General features: G+C 40.4%; 1 protein-coding gene across 7 annotated transcripts in view; it reads left to right on the top strand.

Moving 5' to 3' along the window:
* LRCH1 (leucine rich repeats and calponin homology domain containing 1) overlaps positions 1-24,405 on the top strand; it is a 267,358-nt gene that overhangs the window by 103,521 nt on the left and 139,432 nt on the right. For all 7 annotated transcript variants that reach the window (XM_023731582.1, XM_023731580.1, XM_023731581.1 and 4 more), the window contains exon 2: positions 18,423-18,567. In XM_023731582.1, the coding sequence (XP_023587350.1) occupies positions 18,423-18,567 (145 nt within the window). The remainder of the gene's footprint in view (positions 1-18,422; positions 18,568-24,405) is intronic.

The raw sequence follows: 24,405 nt of genomic DNA, 5'->3' as shown, positions 1-24,405 counted from the left end.
ATGTGAATTTGAGTTCTGCTTCACACTTTTCTCCTGCTGCATCAGGGACTCTCTGTTGTGTTCACTGTCAGGGTGGTCATTGGTGGTAGCCAGGCACCATCTAGTTCTTCTGGTTTCAGGCTGATGGAGTCTCTGGTTTATGTGGCCCTTTTGTCTCTTGGGCTAATATTTTCCTTGTGTCTTTGGTGTTCTTTACTCTCCTTTGCTTCAAGTAGGTTGCGACCAATTGATACATCTTAGATGGCCGCTCGCTAACTTTTAAGACCCCAGATGCCACTCACCAAAGTGATATGCAGAATATCTTCTTAATAAAGTTTGTTATGCCAGTTGACCTAGATGTCCCCCGAGACCATGGTCCCCAGACCCCAGCCCCTGCTACTCTGTCCCTGTAAGTGTTTGATTGTGTTCAGGAAACTTCTTAGCTTTTGGTTTAGTCTAGTTGTGTTGATTTGACCTGTATTGTGTGTTGTCTCTCCCTTCACCGAAGATAATTCTTGTTCCATATGGTTTTCATTGACTGATTTTCAGACATAGATCACCAGGCCTTTCTTCCTAGTCTTTCTTCGCTGGGAAGTTCTACTGAAACCTGTTCAGCATCATAGCAACATGCAAGCTTCCACTGACAAATGGGTGGTAGCTTCACATGAAGTGCATTGGCCAGGAATTAAACCCAGGTCTCTTGCATGAATGAGAATTTTACCACTGAACCACCAGTGCCTCGTTCACTCCTGTCTAGTCCCCATTTTATCTTGCCTGGATTATTGCAGTAGCCTCTTCAGTGGTCTCCCTGCCTCTGTCCTGCTTCCTTGCAGTCTTTTCTCAACACAACATCTAGTAAGAGCTATGTGAGCCAGACCCTGCTGAAAACCCTCCAATGGCCAGTAAATGCAAAATATTTCCAGTGGCCTAAAGCCTATGTGATCTGCTACTTCATTACCTGACTGATGGCCTTTTCTTATTTTCTCACCCTTGATCACTCTGCTGGAGCCACACAGGCTTCCTTGGTGGCCCTCTAATTGCCCATTGAAGGCTTTTCCACGTGTTCACTCAAAGGAAGAGGTTTGTTTCCCCGGATATTCCCATCGCTTCCTCTCATCTCCCTCAGCTCTTCACTCAGTGCATTGTATTTGTGAGTTCCTCCCTGGTCACCCTGTTTCAGACTGTAAACCCCACTCCCACCCTTCACGCTTCCTCTTTCCTTTCTCTTTATTTTTATTTTTTTTCTTTAGCACATATCATCATCTAACATACTATATATTTTACTTATAATTATTTTCATTATAATTTATTTTTTGTGGTAAAAATATATATAACAAAACACTTGCCAATTCACCAATTCTTATCTGTACAATTCAGTAACATTGATTATGTTTATCCTGTTGTGTAACCATCACCACTATCCTTTTCCAGATGACTCCACCACCATTAACAGAAACTCAGTGCCCCCAAAGCAATGACCCCTTCTTTCCTTCTCTCTCCCGCCCGTGGTAACCACAAATAAGCTTTGGTCTCTATACACTTGCCTATTTCGTGTAAGTAGGACAATATAATAATTGTCCTTGGTATCTGATTTACTTCACTCAGCATAATATTTCCAAGGTTCATACATCGTAACATGCATCATTTCTCTTTATGGTTGAGTACTATTCCGTTGTATGTATGTGCCACATTTTGTTTATCCATTCATCTGTTGATGGACATCTGGGTTGTTTTCACCTTTTTGCTTTTGTGAATAATGCGGCAACGAACACTGGCTGTTTTACTTAATAGTTTCGTTTGCCTCACCACACTAGAACGTAAGCTCTGGAGCACAGGGGTTTTTGCCAGTGTTCACTGCTGTATGTTGACTTCTCAGAACTGTTCCTGGCATGTAGTAGGTGCTCAGTAAATATTTATTGAATGACTCTGTGAGGAGAAATTTTTAGAAACAGAAAAGCATAATTTTTATTGTCCATTTCCCTCTCTGAAAACTATGGGCTTTATTTGAAATTTCAAGTTCTTGTTTTCTCTAAAAGGTAACAAAGCAGAATTTAAAATTCCCCACAACAATGATTCTATTTTCAAAGAAGGACATATGAACACAATCATAACTTAGGCTTCTCTGAACATTTCTATACACTTAAACTGTCATGAGTAGTAAAAATCACATTTTCACTATGTATAGGAATATTACTGTGAATTTTCAAATAGGCTTCTATATAAAATTTATTTTCTTATAGTTAGATTAGATTTAAAACATTACAGTAGCTTTAAATTTCCTGGATCATATCTACTTAAAAATATCACTTGGTGTAATATATCTTTGAGGTTTTCTTGATAAAGTTTGTGTTAATGACTCCTCCTCTGACTTCTTTCGCAATATGTTGAAGCTGGCACAGAACTTGTGGGTGGCTTCTGAACGTTTGCTTCATTTGAGATTAATCAGCTGCTGATGTAATTAATGCCATATGGTGTACATGTGGAACTCTGCATGATTTCCACTTCAAAATGGTGGCCAGTATCCTCACTCTATTTGATGTTTAACCAAGTAAGTATTTGGAAAACTAGATTAATGGGTTAGCTGGCTAGTGTAGCGTGTAATTTATTGCACGTAAAAGGGAAAATCCTTTCTGGTTCAGTTTTTTGTCTTGAAACTCTTCTAAAATGTACTAATACATTTTTATGCCATTTAGAAAGTCTCTTGGAGGGTCAATAGTTTTACTCTTTGATAATTAAAGATCTTACATGGTCTCATGCTCTCATGCCTGATATTACTTACAATATTGTAAGAGGTGATAATATATGATTTGTGTCTAAAGGCTTTCATGGGAGAGACCAGATCAATAATCACTGTGGACGTGCTGTGTGAACTATAAACGGACTATGTCCTCTGCAACATTTTGTCCCTTCTCTTCCTTTGAGGGGATGGGATTTACTTCCGTAATGTTTTTTTTTGCTATTTTCCTAAAGTATATAGTAAACTAAAGCACAGTTAATTGGTGGCTTAATGGTTAAGTGCTCTGCTGCTAACCAAAAAGTTGGTGGTCCGAACCCACCAGCTGCTCCCTGGGAGAACGACCTTGAGATCAAGGCAGTTCTGCTCTGTCCTATGGGGTATGAGTGGGAATTGACTCAACGGCACACAGCAACAACAGCGTGGTTAATTGAAGTTTAATAGACAGTGTTAACGGTATACTCGATAACAAAAGCTTCCAACAAAGGTAAAAAATTCTGGAAAAACATTATGGTTTTGTTTTTATTATAAAGGGCTTTCTTTCCAGCAAATAACATTTCTTCTATGGTTGAGAGTTTCAGTATTTATGTAGTCATCACATCACAACAGTGCATTGTTTCATTCTTGATAGTAAGCCTGGAATAACAAGAAAACACCAGCAAGAGCAAGATGGAGGCCTTAGAGTTCTGGGTTTTGCTTCTCTGTCATCCCCCCTCCGTTTACAGAAAGCCCACTCCCTTCCTCTAACCCCAGTGCAGTACTGTTTTGGGCAAGCAAGAGGCCAAGGTGCCTTCGACCCTTGGGAGTTAGAAGATGAGGGGTCACTTTCCTCGGGCTCCCCAAATTACTCACCATACAGCACCTGTCAGATTGCCTACCCATTGCCGTCAAGTCAATTCCAACTCATAGCGACCCTGTAGGACAGAGTAGAACTGCCCCATAGGGCTTCCAAGGCTGAAATCACAAGCAACTAATCTTATTCTGGGAGCCCTGGTGGTGCAGTGGTTAAGCGCTTGGCTGCCAACCGGAAGGTTGGTGACTCGAATCCACCAGCCGCTCCACGGTAGAAAGATGTGGCAGTCTGCTTCCGTAAAGATTTACAGCCTTTCATAACAAAGTTTATTAAGAAAATGTTCCGCATCCCACTTTGTTGAGTGGCGTCTGGGGTCTTAAAGGCTAGCAAGTGGCCGTGTAAGATACATTAATTGGTCCCAACCCACCTGGAGCAAAGGAGAATGAAGAACATCAAAGACACAAGGAAAATATTAGCCCGAGAGACAGAAGCGGCCACATAAACCAGAGACTCCATCAGCCTGAGACCAGAAGAACTAGATGGTGCCCAGCTACCACCAATGACCATCCTGACAGGGAACACAACAGAGAGGCCCTGATGGAGCAGGAGAAAAGTGTGGTGCAGAACTCAAATTCACCTAAGAAGATCAGACTTAATGGTCTGACTGATACTAGAGGAACCCCTGAAGACATGGCCTCCGGAATCTCTGTTAACCCAGAACTGAAACCATTCCCGAAGCCAACTCTTCAGACAAAGATTAGACTTGACTATAAAACATAAAATAATACTCGTGAAGAGTGTGCTTCTTAGTTCAAGTAGATACGTGAGACTAAATGGGCAGCTCCTGTCTGAAGGTGGGATGAGAAGGCAAGAAGGGATAGGAGCTGATTGAATGGACATGGGAAATGTGGGGTGGAAAAGGGGAGTGTGCTGTCACATTATAGGGATTGCAACTAGTGTCACATAACACTATGTGTATAAATTTTTGTATGAGAAATTGAGCTGTAAACGTTCGCCTAAAACACAATTAAAAAAAAAAAAAGATTTACAGCCTTAGAAACCCTATGGGGCAGTTCTGCTCTGCTCTGTAGGATCACTGTGAGTGGAAATCGACTTAATGTCAGGGTCTTATATATGGAGGCAGTCTCTGGGTGATGCAAATGGTTAAGTGCTCAACAGCTAGCCAAAAGGGTTGGTGGTTGGAGACCACCAAGACACATCTCAAGACAGGCCTGGCAGATCTGCTTCCAAAAGGGCACAGCCTCGAAAACTGTGTGGAGCAGTTCTACTCTGCACACATGGGGTTGCTGTGAGTCGGAATCAGCTCATTGGCAGCTAGCAACAACATGTGTGAATGGCTGGTGGATGCAGTCATCAGCTCCTCACCATTTGTCAAGCAAAAAGGCATTTGTTACAATGCAAATGCATATAATTGTATGCTTTAGTGAAGCGCCCTTTGAGCTCTGTCACCTCAAGGTAGAAAGTTTTAGAACCACCAAAAGGTTGGCAGTTTGAATCCACCAGCCGCTCCTGTCCTATAGGGTCGCTATCAGTCGGAATCGACTTGCTGGCAACAGGTTTTTGGTCTTTCCTCTTGCACCCTCAGATCAGAGCAGCTGCCCTTAAGCCAGGCTCCCTCCACGCACTGCTCTGTTCCCTGCCGAGGATCTCAGGAGTCCTGTCCCAGCAGAGCCCCAAGCATTTTGGGCTCCTCTGCCCCCCTAAGCACTCCTGTTCCTGCAGTAATCTGTGTATGTCCCTATTCCCACACCTCTCTCTGTTGTCTTTAATTGCCATCGATCCGGCTCCCACTCGTGGTGATACCATGTACAACAGAATGAAACACTGCCAGGTCCCTCACCATCTCATGATCACCAGCATGCTTGAGTACATTGTTGCTTTACAACCTAGGGGGCTCATCTTCCAGCACCATATTGGACAGTCTTCTGTTGTGATCCATAGGGTTTTCTTCGGCTAATTTTTGGAATTAGATCACTAGGTGTTTTTTCCTAGTCTGTCGTAGTTTCGAAGCTCCGCTGAAACCTGTCTATCATGTGTGACTTGCTGATATTTGAAATACCCGTGGCATAGCTTCCAGCATCACAGCAACATGCAAGCCACCACAGTACGACAAACTGACAGACAGGTGGTGGGGACCTCTCTCTAGAATTTAACTCTTGTGTCTCTCTTTCCCTCTAGACTGTGAGATTCTTACAGCAGGCCATCTTCTACTTATATGTAGTTTTCATCTGCCGTCTGCTGAGCTCCAGGCGCTGCTAGCTGCTTTGTATACATTATCTCACTTCTCCTTCCCAATATTTCTGAGGTACAAATGTATTAAGCACACGCAGTTGGCCATGTGGTGAGTAAGGGAACATATATGGTGATAAATGGCAGAGAGGCTTGGAGATAACTTGAGTAAACTGTTAGGGAAGTTGAATGTTAATTTAGTGATGCTTAGCAATAAGGCCCTGTAATAATGTTCATGGTGTAGATATGTGATGTGTTTTCTGTCCCTGTGCAAGTCCCCAAGGCCAGCCCCTTCACTCAGGCATGGAGCCCTGTAGGGCAAATAGTTTCTGGCATTTTGGGAAATTTTAACTTCCTGGACGTTGTTTGAATTTTGTGACCATTTTTAAAAGCATCCATGTTTTATGAAAAAGTTAACATTTCCCTTTCAAGGTGTGATTTTTTAAAAAGATGGTAACCTTTTTTTTTTTCCCTGCTCCTTTTTTTAATTTAAAAATATACCTAGGCTCTATATCAATATGTATAGAGTTGTATCATTCTTTTTTAAAGCTGCAAATGATTCCAATGCATGGATAAACCATAATTTCATTTCATTAGTCCCCTAGTGATGGGCTTTATGTTGTTTCCAGTAATTTCTTTTACACTGTATTTCTGGGTTTTTTTGTTTGTGTGTGCTTTAAATGAAAGTTTACAGTTCAAGTTAGTTTCTTGTACAAAACTTTATACACATCCTGCTATGTGACCCTAGTTGCACTCCTGTACTGTGACAGCATACTCCTCCTTTCCATCCTGGATTTCCTGTGTTCATTCAACCAGCTCCTGTCCCTTTCTGCCTTCTCAAAAAGATGATTACCATTGATGGGATTTTTTTATTATGTCTCAGAGCCAAAATGCTCTTCAAGTAAATGGGAAGGATTCAGTGAATAGCGAAACCTTAGAGCCACAGATCCTTCAGGGAATGGGTCATTACAGAGTAGCTGCAGCCACCTGAAATGTGTTAGTTTTAAATAATTTTACATGAAAACTTTTAAAAACTTGTCACACACGTCCTTGCTTTTTCTTTTTTTGTTCTCGTAAAAATAGATATATAACACAACCTTTTCCACTTAAACGTTTGTCATGTGTACAATTTAGGGACACCACTTACATCAGTCATATTGTGTAGTCATCACCAATATCCATGGCCAGGTTTCCATCATCATAAACAGGAACTCAGCACTTTGTGAACAGTGACTCCTTCTGCCCCCTCCCTCCCACCCCTGGAAACCACTAATAAACTCTGGTCTCTATACATTTGTCTATTCTAGTATTTTAGATGAGTGAGATCATATAATAGTATTCCTTTTGTTATTGACTTGCTTCACTTAGCAAAATGTTGTCAAGGTTCACCCATGTTGTAGCATAGATCAGGACTTCATTTCCTTTTATGGCCAAGTAATAATTCTGTTATAAGGATATACCATTCATCTGTTTATCCATTCATCTGTTGATGGACATTTAAGCTGTTTCCACTTTTTGACAGTTATGAATGGTCTTGTGGTGAGCCTTGGTATATTGTTCTCTGCTTTTTTAAACAGAACATTTTAAACATAATTTAACCCTCAAATATAACTTATCAATTGTTAAATGACTCAGGGTTGTCAGTATTATTTGTCCTACACCTGTACTGTGCCGTAATGGGACCTGCAACCAGGGACGTGGTGGAGGAAAGGGAGGAAGTTGAGGAGGATACAAAGATAGAGCTGAGGTTCTTGCCCTGCTGGAGAGGAATGTGGATTGTCCAGAGGCATATAATGTGTGGAAGAAATGGAAAACGCAAGGCAACAGCTTACGGTGAAAAGCTAAGGTAACCTGGGCTGCAGCCAGCAGCCTGGGAACCATTTCAGTGCACTGGGTTGCCCTGCAGACCAGTTGGAAAGCACTTGGCTAGAGCACCGCTCTCAGGACAGGCAGTCCCAGACCATCCCGTCACCTGAGGGCTCTCTGAATCCAGGCGGTGGTCCCAGGAGAAATCAAGGAAGAGGGTGGAGATGGACCAGACACAGCAGCCCCTCCTTACTATTAGGAACATACCAAGCCCCATACTTGTTAGTGGGTTGGGGTTCAGTTTCATATGTGAAGGACATACATTTCACCCGATTATTGAGTCATCATGATTGGTGCTACTGTCTACTGTTTAGGTTCCTAGATGGTGCAAACAGCTTGTGCTCAACTGCTAACCTAAAGGTTGCTTGTTCAAACCCAGAGAGAAAAGGCCTAGTGATAAGCTTCTGTTAAGATTAGAGCCAAGAAAACCCTCTGGAGCACAGTTCTACTCTGCATGCATGGAGTCGCCATGAGTCAGAATTGATTCCACAGCACCTGACCACAGCAACAACTTTAAAATTAAGTTTCCATGATTACATGTTTATCTTTCGGCCTAAAACAGTATTATCTGGTCTTGCTGGATGTGGGATTATTTCGACTACCAAAGTCAGGCCTGTTCTTCTGATCAGAAAGCAAGGCGTTGCAGACAAGGTGTCCGGCTGCATGGGTCTGTCAGCGCTTCTGCTTCGGGCCTTCGGTTGCTGATAAGTCAGGATGCTGTTGTTGGAGAAGAGACCTCTCCTGGTTCCTCGTGAGGCACCGCTTTCCTTTCTCCTACAAAAACAACATCAGGCCCGAGAGTGTGCTAACCGCGCACACGATTCCATGGACTGTTTTTCTACCCTACCCTGCTTATTTTTATTCATTTGGCTACTTTATTTTAGGGCTTTGCAAAGCTTGTTTTGGCACTGGTGAAAGGCATTGTTTTATTTCTGGCTGCGTGGCTTTCATGTGAATGCTTCAATTATGAAACGGACGCGGGAGGACGTGGTTCTGGGGTTCCGGTTTGCTGCCTGGGGATATTGACCCAGAGCCGCAGGGACTCCAGCGCCCCAGCGCTGACCTGCAGCCCATGGGGGTCCTGCTTGGGGTGGGCGGAGGGAGCAGGGCACCGACCAAGCGTGCTCTTCTTTCTTGAGACAGTATTAGGGACCTGGAAGAGGTCACTTACTTTTAGTGCAAAGCTAGGAGATCTTTTAATGCCTGCCTGACGTTAAGCTGAATGAGTCAGCTAATGCTGGGTTGTTTTCGTTTGTCTGTTTTTATTGCGGTAAATATTTATTTAACAAATCGTCGGTCTTTTCAGTATTCTTCATATGTACAATTCAGTGACATTAGTTCTCTTCATCATGGTGTTCAACCATCACCATTATCAGTTTCCAAATGTTTCCGTCACCCTTAACAGAAACTCAGTGTCCACTAAGCAGTGAGTCCCCCTTTTCCTCCTTTCCCCCTGCCTCCCACCCGCCCCTGGTAACCACTAATAACCTTTGGTCTGTAGACACTTGCCTATCCTAGATATTTCATGTAAGTGGGATTGTACAATGTTTGTCCCTGTGAATGACTTACTTCACTCAGCATAATGTCTTCCAGCTCCATCCATATTGTAGCCTGTATCAGGACTTCATTTCTCCTGGCTGCATAGTATTCCATTTTGTGTATATACCAATGTGTCTACGCGTTCATCTGTTGATGGACACCTGGATTGTCTTCACCTCTTGGCAATTGTGAGTGGTGCTGCAATGAACATTGGTGTACAAGTATCTGGCATTTTTGCTTTCAAGTCTTTGGGGTATATACCTAGGAGTGAGTGTTTTTGTTCTTGTTTTTACACAAAGTGATACCCACATGAACAACTGATCTTCCCTGTATTGTGGTCCTGGAAAGACAGAATCAGTAAGGGTGCAGAGCAGGGGCTTCGGAGTCACACCAGTCTGTTTCGGTTCTTGACTCCGCCACTTACTAGCTCTGCATCCCCAGCCATGTTACTTAATCTCTCTGGGCCTTAGAATACTAAATAAACTTAGTTGATAAATGATTCATGGGAGGAGGTCAAAATATCAACATTAACTTCATTTCTCTGGGCCTTAGTATCCTCACCACTAGGTTGTGGTGAGGATTCAATGAGGGAAAAAAAAAAGAAAACCAACCCCTAATTTTCTTGAATTATGGCCAATTCATACTACTCAAGACACCATTACAGGCGGGGACTTTGTTTCTCTGATTGTTGAGGAATTTAGACTAAGCATGTAATTTAGCAGTGGTTAACTCTGACTTGGGTAAGGTTTCCTTTCCCAAATTAAGATAGTAGGTTAAGGTGCTCGCCCCGTTCCCAAACCAGGCCTCTGGGGCACCACTCTGCCTGTCCGTGGGAGAGCACCACCTGCTGGTTAGGCTTAGTTTAGGGCGAAAACTGAGAGAGATTGGATCATCCACTCCCTTCCTCTTACCCTGGAATACTGGTCCCTAGAATAGTGGTTCTTTTGCCTACACATTAGAATCATTTGGACATCTAAAGAATCCTAGTGCCCTAGCATTTCTGGCCATGAGTCCCAGGCATGAGGATTTTAAACTCTCCAAGTGATTCCATTGTGCCAACAAGGTTGAGAACACTAGACAAATGTTTTATTTAGAAAGATAACTTATAAGTTGATTGGTTAATACCTCTATATATTTGTAATAGAATTAGAGCAATAAACAACAACAAAAATAAACACATTTAAAAAAATCTACATTTATCTCTACCTTTTAAAAGCTTAGTATCTTTCTTTCACTCTGACTCCACTGGGCCTTTGTACAGCCCCTGCCTGACCCACTTGCCTCAACCTGGTTTTGGTTGTCTTTCAAGATAAAGATATTAATTGTTTCCTTAACACTTGCCTGTTATCTATGAGCTCTCACTCTTTCTGTCTCGGAAAAACTTTACTTCTCTCACCTTGGTCTGCCTGTAGTTCTTAGTGGGAAGGCCACACTCCACCTTGGACCCTGGCTTGCCTTGTGACATGGATCTGCTTTTCAGAGGCAGGGTTAGGGACACTCACATCTGTGTGCCCACCAGAAATGCACTTTCCTCTCACATCTTTAACTACAGCTAAGACCTAGATTTCTTCTTCTTCTTTTTTTGAAGTAGGGACTAGACCTTGTTTTATTTCTTTGCTTTTATCTAACAGAAAAAATTATCAAACAAATGTATGTCATTTTCCCTTACTGTTTGTAATTGATTTATCCAGTCTGGATTTATCAAAATAAAAACCTTTTAGTCCAGACTGACTTCCCTTTCCTTCTGGTGGGTGGGTGGTGTGTGCTGAAAGATACAAGATGATTTCCACGTTGTAGTAGCTAGCTGCTATCGAGTCAGCCCCTGACTCATGGTGACCCCATGCACAACAGAATGAAGCTCTGCCTGGGCCTGTGCCATCCCCATGATCGGCTGCAGATTGGACTGTTGTGGTCCACGTGGTTTTCATTGCCTAATTTTTGGAAGTAGATTGCCAGGCATTTCTTCCTTGTCCATCTTGGTCTAGAAGCTCCAGTGAAACCTGTTTAGCATCACAGCAACACACAAGCCTCCAGTGATAGACGGGTGGTGGGTATACATGAGGTGCATTGGCTGGAATTGAACCCAGGTTTCCCACTTGGGAGGCAAGAAATCTACCACTGAACGACCACTGCACCCATTAGCTTTATTAGAACAACCCACCCGCTGCCGTCAAGTTGATTGCAACTCACAGCGACCCTGAAGACAATAGACCTGCCCCATAGAGTTTCCAAGGCTGTAAATCTTTACGGAAGCAGACTGCCATGTCTTTCCCTGGTGGAGTGGCTGGTGGGTTTGAACTGCCAACCTTTTGGTTAGCAGCTGAGCGCTTCAACCACTGTGCCACCAGGGCTCCTTAAGTAAAACATAGGAAGCAAATTTGGACATCTTTTGCTCCCCCTTTCTCTCTTCCAAAACACAGTGATACTCAGAGACAAGTAGAAAAAGTTAAGTCACGTATTCGAAAGGAGCTCTGGTGGCAAAGTGGTTAAGAGCTCGGCTGCTAACCAAAAGATGGCAGTTCGAATCCACCAGCCACTCCTTGGAGGATTCTACTCTGTCCTGTAGGGTCGCTATGAATGGGAGTTGACTCTACGGCAATGGGTTATATTTGAAAACTTATTGTAAAACTGTTCAGTGAAGCAGAGTGCTTGTGTAAGATCAGAATGATTTGAATACCCATTCTAAGCTGTTCAGTGAAATAGAGCCTTAGCGTCATTAGCAACGCCAGCGTTTTTACTTACTGTGCTTCATGTCGTCACTTCCAGAATTAAGCCAATCAGCTGACGTATTGTTTTTAGTATTTTCCTTTTTGTCCATGGTGTTTATACCTTTCTTACCCCGTGGGTTTTTACCACAGACCATGTTAACTTTATTTTGTTTGAGCTTTGGGCAAATAGAAATGCAGTGAGGATTAAATTGCTATGCCTTTCTAGTAACACAGCTCCAGGGCGTATAGTGGTCTTGTGTGGCATTATGCCATGGAGAAAGGTGGTCTTGTGTGAGAAGAACTCTCAGCCAGGCTTTAGAGTTAGACATACTTAGGTTTAAGTTCTAAATACTTACCTATGTGGCTTTGGGCAAGTCACATAAGCTTTCTGAGCCCTTCTTTCTTCCTTGTTAGATAGGTGGTAATACTGTTCCAGATGTGGAGCTCCTGTCTGCCACACAGGAAGTCCTCAGTGGAGAGTAAACGTTGCCATTATTTACCCGACTAGATTTCATTTCTCTTCCACGTTACCCTAGCTCTTTAGTTGTTTAACAATTTGCACATCCTGCCTGTACTATGAAGCCCCTGGGTGGTGCAAACAGTTAACCCGTTTCACTGCTAACTGAAAGTTTGGAGGTTCGAGTCCACCCAGAGGTACCTCAGAAGAAAGGCATGGCGATCTACTTCCAAAAAATCAGCCATTGAGAAGCCTGTGGAGCACAGTTCTACTCTGACACATGTGAGGTCACCATGAGTAGGAATCCACTCAATGGCAACTGGAAAGGAAAAGCCTGTGCTATAGTTATTTCTGAATTTGCTCCTTCTCACCTTTCAAATTATAAACTCCTTGACAGTAGGTCTATGTGTTTTTCATTTCTGTAGACACAGTATACTCAGTATATGTTGATGAATATATACATCAATAATTTAGCACATGAGTAGTTAACCTAAACAAAAAAGAAAAGCTTTTTTTGTTGTTGCTGTTTTTATTTTCATTTGAACGGTGCTGATTTAGGAAACTGTTTATGTTTAGACATTGAAAGAGTCTAAGATATGTGTAGGTTTTGTAGTACAATTTCTTCCTATTTGACGTAGAAATTGTTAGCACAAACCCATGACTTACAGGTAAATTCTTACCAATGCAGTGAACACAGAGGTCAGCTCATTTGGCTAGGAATATAGGCGTGGGCATGGCAGGTGACCACTGTTCCCATTTATTTATAATTATAGCCTGATTCCTTTCAAAAGAGAATTCTGAAAAAGCATGTGCAGAATAACCAAAAACCAAACACATTACCATCAAGTCGATTCCGACTCATCGCGACCCGGTAGGACAGAGTAGAGCTGCCCCATGGGGTTTCCACACCTATATTGCTAGTCAAATGAGCAGACGTCTGAGTCCACTGCATTGGTGAAAATTCTAGATTTTTTTCCATTTAGATTGAGAACATTCATGACAGGAAGCTTGCTTCAGTAGTTCCTTAATTTAACATGTAGGCACAGTTTGCTGTGGCCTCTTAACTCTTTCAAGTGAAATGAGATTCTTTGTGTAGAGAAATAATAGGAATAATGATGGGAAGTTTCTTTGTATAAAAAATATATATACACGCATATGTTATGACATTGTATATATTGTTATACATGCATATATATAATCAAATAAGAAATGCATTATAATTTCTAAAGGTACAAAGGATCTACACTGGGAAGCGTCCCTACCTTTCCTGTCCTCCTAGCCAGAAATCCTGATCCAGAAACAGCCATTTGTGAAACAGCTTCTTGTGTAGCCTTCCAGAGATAATTATTCATATGTAAACATTTATATAAATATTCATTGAAAAACACAAATAATATATGGACTGTTCTGGACCTGGCTCTTTTTTTTAAATTACAGTATGTCATACAGATTGTTCTGTATCAGCACATAAAGAGCTGCCTCATTTTAATGGCTGCACAGTGTTAGTAGTCCATTATGGAAAATAACGTTTAACATTCCATTCCATTATATGAAATGTAATTAAGATTATTGATGTTTATTTATATGTTTTATTAGTATGATTTGTAACATTTATTAATAGTAGATGAATATTTAAGCAGCCTTCCACTGATAAACTTAGATTGCTTTCTATCTTTTGCTATTTCAAACAGTGCTAAAAAATTTTATCATTTGCATCCATGTAAGTATATCTGTAGAAATGAAGGACTGCTAGGTCGAAGTATATATATATATACATTTGTCATTTTGATAGATACTGCCAAAATGTCCTTCATTTATATTACCACATCCTCAGCAGTAAAATGCGCTTATCAAACTTTTTGATAGTCTTTAGTCTAATTGGTTAAAATGCTTTTGCGTGGCTGGAACTTGTGTTGCTGTCATTTGAGGAAGAGTGATCATTTTTTCATATGCTTAAGAGCCATCTGTATTTCCCTTTCTGTGAGCCATCTGTTCATAGTCTTTCTCCTTTTTCTTTTTTGGGCAGTGGATTTTTTTTTTTATTCTAATTGACTATAGAAGCTCTACACATGTATAAAAAATTAGCCTATTGAGTTTATGAATTGTAGGACTTCTCACCCCATCCCCCATTCCTTGATTGTCGTTTGGTGCTTATGGTGGAGTTTTTGTTGAAGATGATATCAGTTTTGTTTTTATGTACCAAATTTATCAATCTTTGTTTTATACCTTAGTGGCCCAGTGGTTAAGAGCTCCACTGCTAACCAAAAGGTCAGCAGTTAGAATCCACCAGTCGCTCCTTGGAAACTCTATGGGGGCAGTTCTACTCTGCACTGCAGGGTCACTATGAGTCGGAATCGACTCGACAGCAGTGGGTTTGGTTTGGTTTGGTTTCACAGGAAGGCCTGCCATTCTAAGATCATAAACACAGATTTTCCATGTGTTTTTGTAGTGCTCTTATGACTGCATTTTTCACAATTAAACATTTGATTCATCTAGAATTTAATTAAGATTAAAAGGTATGAGGTAATTAAGATTAAAAGGTATGAAGTAATTAAGATTAAAAGGTATAAGGTAGGTAGTCTTTTTTTTTTTTTTTAAGATGGTTATCCAGTTTACTCCAACTGTTTATTAACTTATGCACCTTTTGGTCTCACTTGCCATTATTTTCCCATTGTTTTATCCTTTTATTATTATTATTAAAAATTAGGTTTCTTCTGTTGTATTTTTGTATTTGTGTGTGTAAGCTATAATTTGAGTATATTCACTCTCTACCCTGCCCCTTTATTAAATTCTTATGTCGTTTGTAGTAGTTTTTCTGTTGATATTTTTGCAATCATTTTATCTGCAGCTGATCTCCATTCCAATTTTGGTTCTTCTTTCCTTTCCATGTCTCATGTCACTGGCTAATACAGGCTGAACAATGATAAATAGTGGTAGTAGGAATCTGTTATGGATTGAATCGTGTCCTGCCAAAATGTGTGTCAGCTTGGCTAGGCCATGATTCCCAGTGTTGTGTGATTGTCCACCATTTTGTCATCTGAGATGATTTCCCTGTGTGTTGTAAATCCTACCTCTATGATGTTAATGAGGCAGGACTCAATCTACAAGCTAGGTTGTACTTGAATCAGTCTCTTTTGAGATAAAAAAGAGAAGTGAGCAGAGAGACAGGGGGACCTCATACCACCAAGAAATTAGTGCCAGGAGCAGATCACGTCCTTTGGACTCTGGGTCCCTGCGCTGAGAAGCTCTTAGACAAGGGTAAGATTGATAACAAGGACCTTCCCCCAGAGTCAACAGAGAGAGAAAGCCTTCCCCTCGAGCTGATGCCCTAAATTTGGACTTCTAGCCTACTAGACTGAGAGAATAAATTTCTCTTTGTTGAAGCTGTCCACTTGTGGTATTTCTGTTATAGCAGCACTGGATAACTAAGACAGAATCACAATGAGATGGAATCGACTCAACGGCAATGGGTTAGTAGTAGAAATAGTAGTAGTGATGTCTTGTCCTGACTTTAATGGTAACATTTCTAGTCTTTCATGATTCAGCAATTTAAAAAAGCCTCTCTCCCTCTCTCTCTCACGCGTGTATGTACGTATGTATACATATGTGTGTATATATACAGTGAAACCTGTGAGAGCAAGAACTCAACGGGACTGTTTTGTTTTACTGGGTCTGGAACGTTTTCCACCTTTGACAGGGTGTGCTGTTACCACTCTTCTATCACTCGTTTTAGTGGGAAATATTTGAGTTTTCCTTCTCTGACAAGTCTCCACATTTCAAAGGTACTGGCTTTCACAGATTTTACTGTATTTGTGTGTGTGTGTATCAAGGAAATACCCAACAATTCTCTTTTTGTTAAGCATTTGTATTAAGAATTAATGTAAGTGTTCTAAAACTGATTTCTGGTAATGGTTGTACCACTTGGTAAAATTACTAGAAATCATTGAGTTGTACACTTGAAATGGGTAAATATTATGATATGTAAACTATACATCAATAAAATTGTTTAAAAAAAATGAATGTAGTATTTTATCAAGTGCTTTTTTAGTATTCATGGATATAATCATATGCTGTTTCACTTTTGATCTATTCATATGGTGAATTGTTTTATTAATCCTCATATAATTTATATGCTGGGCAACATTTCATTCTCTTATACATAAGGTTGCCATGAGCTGGAGCTGACTCAGTAGCAGCAAACAACAGCAATACCTAGAATAACCCTTACTTATTCATAGTATGTTAATCTTTTTATGTGCCACTCAATTCTCTTTGCTAATAATTTTATTTAAGGTTTTGCATCAGTAGTTAGAAGTGAGATTTATTTGTAGTTTCCTGTTTTTTCTATTTTTGTTGGATGGTGGTACCAATATTATACCCTACTTTTTAAATAAGAATTTTGAAATTCTCCTTTTTATGTGGTTTGGAGTAATTTAAGTATTATTAGAATTACCCTTTAAAAATTTGTTAGAATGCCCCTGTGAAACTACCTAGGCCTTGTTTTATTTATTTAAAGTCCCTAGGTGGAACAAAAGGAGCCCTGGTGGCACAGTGGTTAAGCTCTCGGCTGGTAACCGAAACTTTGGTGGTTCGAGCCTACCTAGCTGTGCCACAGAAGAAAGGCCTGGCGATTGGCTTCTGTAAAGGTTACAGCCAGAAAACCCTATGGCACAGTTCTACTCTGTAACACATTATTTATTGGTGGGGCAGGCAGGGAGAGTTGCTCTTTGACTTCTTGTATTTCCTCTGTTAAATTTTGTTCTGTGTGCATCCTTAAGTATGTATCTATTATTTACTGAACATCTTCAGTTCATACTGTGTCCCCCCTGAGAAAGAGTGGAGTGATTGTTATTCTGGGGGTTATTAGTGTTTTCAGTAGTGGTGTCTCTTTCCATATATTCATTGTTTTATGGTATTTGGAAGTCATGTCTATCCAGATTTAGATATTAAGGATTATTTCATATTCTTCTTTTTGGAATGGTGTCATGGATTGAATTATGTCCCCCCAAAAATGTGTGTATTAGTTTGACTGGGCCCTGAGTCCAAGTATTATGTGGTTGTCTTCCATTTTGTGATTGTAATTTTATGTTAAAGAGGAGCAGGGTGGGATTGTATAACACCCTTACTAAGGTCACATCCCTGATCCAATGTAAAAGGGAGTTTCCCTAGGGTGTGGCCTGCACCACCTTTTATCTCTCAAGAGATAAAAGGAAAGGTAAACAAGTAGAGAGGTGGGGACCTCATACCATCAAGAAAGCAGTGCCCAGAGCAGAGCGCCTCCTTTGGACCGGGATTCCTGCCCAAAGAAGCTCCTAGTCCAGGGGAACACCGAAGAGAAGGCCAACAGAGAGAAAAAGCCTTCCCCTGGAGCTGACACCCTGAATTTAGACTTTTAGCCTACTTTGACTGTGAGGGAATAAACTTCTCTTCGTTAAAACCATCCAGTTGTGGTACTTCTGTTATAGCAGCACTAGATGACTAAGACAAATGGTGACGCTGTAAACTGTACTATCTGTGTATCCTGCTCTGTGGGACATTATTTCCATCTTTACACTTGGCCAGTAGAGCCCAGTTTTATGATTGGTCATATGGCAGACAGCAGTGTCATCCTTAATAGACACAATTGATTTAGCTACGTCTTTTACTTTATAGGTACTCAGTAATTTTAGAGAATTAAATATTTGTTTAGTGAATGCTGTGTTTTCATTTGTGGAGGATATAAGAAGCATGCTTCCTGTATACAAAAGAGATTATATCTTGAATGGATAGACAATATATGTTATGAATACAGAATTGAATTAAATAATTATTGTAAATATATCTATTCAGAGATACTAAAGGGTACAATTTTACATACTTGCCGTGGGAGAATGAACTTGAAATAATTTTTGGATAGAGTGAAAAGTAATTCATTTCCCCTTATATCCTGGCCAGGATTTACAAACAGAGAGAGAGCTAGAATTGTTTTAGCAGTATTTATGCTTTTCCATACCCTAGCATCCCTAAATTTGACTAACATGCTGTGAAATTGAAATCTCAAGATTGTATTGATTACATTGAAAATTTATTGACAAATATTCTTTCCTTTTCTCGTAGATTTATCTAAAAACAGACTGGTTGAAGTTCCAATGGAATTGTGCCATTTTGTATCACTGGAAATTCTTAATCTATATCACAATTGTATCAGAGTCATTCCTGAGGCCATCGTTAATCTGCAGATGCTGACTTACTTAAACTTAAGGTGGGTTAACTATAAATGTTGTCATCACATTCAATTTAAAAATACAAAAAAATTATGCTTTAAATTCTCTCAGGTTTTCTTCCCCCTCCTTGCAGTTCCTGATCACCCTTTGAAATAAATCCCACAAAGATCATTTAAGAAATATCTTTTGTAACATGTTTGTAGTGCCATTGATATTGTTCTTTGTGCTATATTTTCCTGGATGACAATGTGACAAGGTGTGTTTTTGTTTGTTTTTAAGGATTTATATTGCATCATTTATACTCCTTATCTGTTTGGTACTTCTAAAGTTGTGGGTATATTGTCTTCAGATATTGAAGTGGATTTTGGAGGAGGAAGAGTAAAGGGACTGAAAAACAATTTGAGATTGAGACAGGTCAGGAGCAAGAAAAGAAAAGCCTTGCGGGCCTTTGAAAGCTATTGGTACCATTGGACTTTGCCATCTAGTACTGACTAAACCTGCTCACTTTAAGTCACCTCAGGAAGTGTAGGAGGAGCACTGAGCAACTCCAGTTAGACACAGGCACACCTCGGACATACTGTGGGTTCAGTTCCAGAATAAAGTGAATATCGCAATGAAGTGAGTCACACGAATTTTTTGGTTTCCCAGTGCATATAAAAGTTATGTTTACACTATACTGTACTCTTTTAAGTGTGCAATAGCATTATTTCTAAAAAAGCAATGTACATATCTTAATTAAAAAACACTCTATTGCTAAAAAATTCTAGCCATCATCTGAGCCTTCTGCAAATCACGATCTTTGCCGGTGAAGGGTCTTGCCTTGATGTTGATGGCTGCTGATTGATCGGGGTGGTGGTTGCTGAAGGTTGGAATAGCTGTGACAATTGCTTGGAATAAGACACCAGTGAAGTTTGCTGCATTGATTGACTCTTCTTTCACAGGAGATTTCGCTGTAGCATGGAATGCTGTTTGATAGCACCACTGGAGAACTTCTTTCACAGCTGGAGTCAATCCTCTCAAACCCTGCTGCTGCTTTATCAACTAAGTTTATTTAGTATTCTGTCCTTTGTTGTCATTTCAATAATGGTCGCAGCATCTTCACCAGGAGTAGATTCCATCTCAAGAAACCACTTTCTTTGCTCATCCATAAGAAGCAACTCCTCATCCATTAAAGTTTTATCATGAGATTGCAGCAATTCAGTCACACCTTCAGGCTCCACTTCTAATTATAGTTCTCCTGCTGTTTCCACCACATCTGCATTTACTTCCTCCTCTGAAGTCTTGAACCCTTAGTCATCCATGAGCATTGGAATCAACTTCTACCAAACTCCTGTTAATGTTGATATTTTGACCTCCTCCCATGAATCATGAATGTTCTTAATGGTATCTAGGATGGTGAATCCTTTCCAGAAGGTTTTCAATTTACTTTGCCCAAATCCATCAGAGAAATCACTATCTATGGCAGCTATAGCCTTAGGAAACGTATTTCTTAAACAAGACTTGAAAATCGAAATTACTCCCAGACTTGTGGGCTACAGAATGGATGTTGTGTTAGCAAGCATGAAAACAACATTAATCTCCTTGTACATCTCCAGAACTCTTGGGTGACCAGATCATTGTCAGTGAGCAGTAATATTTTGAAAGGAATCTTTTTATCTGAGCAGTAGGTCTCAACAGTGGACGTAAAATATTCAGTAAACCATGTTGTAAACCATTGTGCTGTCATCCAGGCTTTGTTGTTTCATTTATGGAGCACAGGCAGAGTAGATTTAGCATAATTCTTAAGGGCCCTAGGATTTTCAGAATGATTAACGAGCAAGGCTTCCACTTAAAGTCACCAGCTGCATTAGTGAGAGAGTTAGCCTGTCCTTTGAAGCTTTGAAGCCAGGCATTGACTTCTCCTTCCTAGCTATGAAAGTCCTAGATGGCATCTTCTTCCAATATAAGGTTGTTTCATCTACACTGAAAATCTGTTGTTTAGAGTAGCCACCTTCATCAATCATCTTAGCTAGATCTTCTGGATAACTTGCTGCAGCTTCTACATCAGTACTTGCTGTTTTACCTTGCACTTTTATGAGATGGCTTCCTTCTTTAAACTTCACGAACAACTTCAAACTTTTCTTCTGCAGCTTCCTCACCTCTCAGCCTTCACAGAATCAAAGAGAGTTAGGGCCTTGCTGTGGATTAGGCTTTGGCTTAAGGGAACGTTGTGGCTGGTTTGATCTTCTATCCAGACCACTAAAACTTTCTCCATATCAGCAATAAGGCTGTTTCGCTTTCTTATCATTCGTGTGTTCACTAGAGTAGCACTCTTCATTTCCTTCAAGCATTTTTCCTTAAACTTGGCTGTTTGGTGCAAGAGGCCTAGCTTTTGGCCTGTCTTGACTTTCAACATGCCTTCCTCACTAAGCTTAATCATTTCTAGCTTTTGATTTAAAGTGAGAGGTACAACTCTTCCTTTCACTTGAACACTTAGACGCCTTTGTAGGGTTGTTAATTGCCTTCATTTCGATATTGTCATGTCTCAGAGAATAGGGAGGCCCGAGGAGAGGGAGACAGGGGAACGGCCGGTCGGTGGAGCAGTCAGAACACACACACGACATTTATCAGTTAAGTTTGCTGTCTCGTATGGACACGGTTCATGGAGCCCCAAAACAATCATGATAGTAACATCAAAGATAACTGATCACAGATCACCATAACAGAAATAGTAATAATGAAAAAGTTTGAAATATTGTGAGAATTATGAAAATGTGACACAGAGACATGAAGTGAGCACACGCTGTTGGAAAAATGGTGCCGACAGACTTGCTCTACGCAGGGTTGCCACAAACCTTCAACTTGTAAAAAACACAGTATGTGCAAAGCGCAAGAAAGCTAAGCTCAGTAAAACGTGGTATGCCTGTATAAAATTTACCATCTTTGTAGCCCTTTAAGTGAGGTAAGCATTTCCTGAGTAACACATCAATGCCTCTGAATAGCCCTGGAGTTAAGAACATCAGTTATTTTAAGCCTTGGTTTTAGACTTTGCTCCTGTGTGATTGCTCCCGTTGCTGGCCAAACTCTGGCTCCTTGTTTTCTAAATTCATGAATCACATCTGGGATGTCAGGAGAGAAAGAAAGGAGCTGTTTTACCAAATCTGTCTCTCCTATAAAAACTAGGCTCCAGAGTTGAAGCCTGAATAAAGCCTTCACTCATATCGGTTGTACCATCTTGGTGTGTAAGATGATAATGAGGTACGGTGCCTCATTACCAAAGCTTGTGCTGTGTAGCACATATACAGAACTTTTAAAGTTCAGAATCCCCGATGAACCATGTATAGCATCAGCTTATGATAGGTAATAATGTCAGTTACTTCTTAGTTTTTTTTTAGCTGGCCACTGAATTATGGGCTTTCTCCTGCTTTGCAGCCAAAAATGGGCTTCCCTTGAGTTTCCATAGGAATGTCTACCTCCTTCCTTGGGGTTTAGAAAAAGCATGCGCTTATTTTTAAGTGCCCTTATCTTTTTGGTAAATAAGATGTAGGTTACTGTTAGGATAATCTATAACAAATATCTAATCTTCACTTCTATAGATTTCTAGTTCATGCAGCCATTTTGAGCTTTATTGCCTAAGAATAGTCCAAGCTGTTTCTGTCACAAGAATGTTAATTACCTTGGAATTTCCTGGTGGAGCCAGCACAGTAGTGTCTATAGAATTTGGCCCAGTATCTCTCTAAGACATCCGTCCTCTGTCATCCCAACCCACAAGAGCATATGTAGTTGGTCTCTTTACTTGTTGTTGTTAACTGACTTCAGTTTGGCCCTTGACTCAAGATGACCCCATGCACAACAGGATTGAACTGTTGTAGCTGTCGTGGTTAGGTGTCATTGACTCATGGTGATCTTATGTATAACAAACAGAAGGAAATGCTGCCCAGTCTTAGGCCATCTTCATGATCGTTGGTATGTTTGAGTCCATTGTTACAGATACCGTATCAGTCCATCTCATTGAAAGTTTCCCTTGTTTTCACTGACCTTCTGCTTTACCAACCATGACGTCCTTTTCTAGTGAGTGGTTTTTCCTGATGATGTGTCCAAAGTAAGCAAGCTGAAGTCTCACCATCCTCACTTCCAAGGAGCATTCTGGTTGTATTTCTTCTAAAACTGATGTGTTCCTTCTTCTGGCAATCCTCAGTATATTCAGTATTCTATATCAACATCACAATTAAAATGCATCAATTCTTCTTCTGTCTTGCTTTTTTATTGTCCAGCTTTTGCACGCATATGAGGCAATTGAAAAGACCATGGCTTGGGTCAGGTGCATCTTAGTCATTAAAGTGATATTTTTGCCTTTTAAAACTTTAAAGAAGTCTTTTGCAGAAGATTTGCCTATACAGTATGTCATTTGATTTTTTAACTGCTGCTTCCGTGGGTGTTGATTGTTGATCCAAGAAGATTAAAATTGCCTGACAACTGGGTTTAATTTACAAGGAGAAAATCTTCCCTCTGAAATGTAGTTAAAAACATTTAAATGTTTTCCACATTTTCTCACAAGTTAGAAATGTCACATTTGTGGAAAAATATTAATTTATTGCTGTTTATGTAGTCTGTGTTTGAAGGATCTGGGCTTTTAATTTTTCCTTCTTGGTGTTCACATCAAAAGGTTATGTGTGGTTTAGTATATGTGCCACTGTGTCTCTTCCTGTTATACAGTGTCTTGATCCAGGAAATGTATCCAAGAACAATAACAACGATTAAGCAAGACTTGGTATAGGAACAAACACTTTGAACTTGAACCTCACAAAGTTCAAAATCTATTTTAAGTTGTTGAAGAGATTGTTGTTGATGAGGCCCACGAAGAAAATGTACTTTAGGAAAATAGAATAACCTGGAGTAATAAAACTCTTGGCAACAGTAGGGGTGTTGTGAATCTAAGAGTAGGGAACTTGGCTTGCAAGTTTCATCTCAGAGAGGTACAGGAAGAGAGGTTGCCCCAAAATGAAAGTTCTTTACAGCATTTGATCATATTGCTTCTAGAACTCTTGTTGAGTGGTTTTATGTTCCTAGGGTGAAACACATCAGGCCAAGACCTGGTTTATTCATTAGAAACCCCTATCTTTCCCAAGCTGCTAGAAGTAGATTCTGAGGCATTGCCGGTAAAGAAGAGGGAAGTTTCTTGAACAAAATGTTATCACACCATAAAAGGAATCTGTTTTGGCTGCCTTCTCTGAAGCTTGGCATCCTTTTTGGCTGCTAAACAATGTGCAGAAAAGAGCCAGCTTCCTGATGGTGGTGTAACCTGTATCACCACATTCCTTAGGGAGTCATTCTGACAACCTTCAATCCTCAGCCTATAGCTCTCCATATGAGGGGTTGGGGAAAGCATACTGCACTCTAGGATTGCCTTAGAAAGTTCAGATTTTATCCCTAAGAAATGCACCCTCACAGTATGGCCCCCGAACACCCTTTTAGCTCAGTGGTGAAGTCACTCCCAAAGTTCACCGTTCAGCCAGGGACTGGACAGCCTCATAAAACAAAATGGGACTAATGAGGCACAGCAGTCCAGGTACAAGGACTAGAAGGCAGGAGGGGACAGGAAAGCTGGTGATAGGGAGCCCGAGGTTGAGAAGGGACAGTGTTGGCATGTCATGGGGTTGTTAACCATTGTCATAGGGCAATACGTGTACTAACTGTTTAATGAAAAACTATTTGTTCTGCAAACCTTCATCTAAGGTACCAAAAAAAAAAAAGAATTATCTATGTGAGATCAAATTGAAAACAGCAACTCAAAAGGTTTAATGGGAAGGCTAGGAGACAGTGAGTTGAAGATATTGGTGATGGAATAATTTGGAAAAGGATAATAAGAATAACAGTCTAACAAAAGAATGTAATTG

This window comes from Trichechus manatus, unplaced genomic scaffold, assembly GCF_000243295.1.
Source record: "Trichechus manatus latirostris isolate Lorelei unplaced genomic scaffold, TriManLat1.0 scaffold00044, whole genome shotgun sequence".
Taxonomy (NCBI): domain Eukaryota; kingdom Metazoa; phylum Chordata; class Mammalia; order Sirenia; family Trichechidae; genus Trichechus; species Trichechus manatus.
This window is presented reverse-complemented; position numbering and strand designations above follow the sequence as displayed.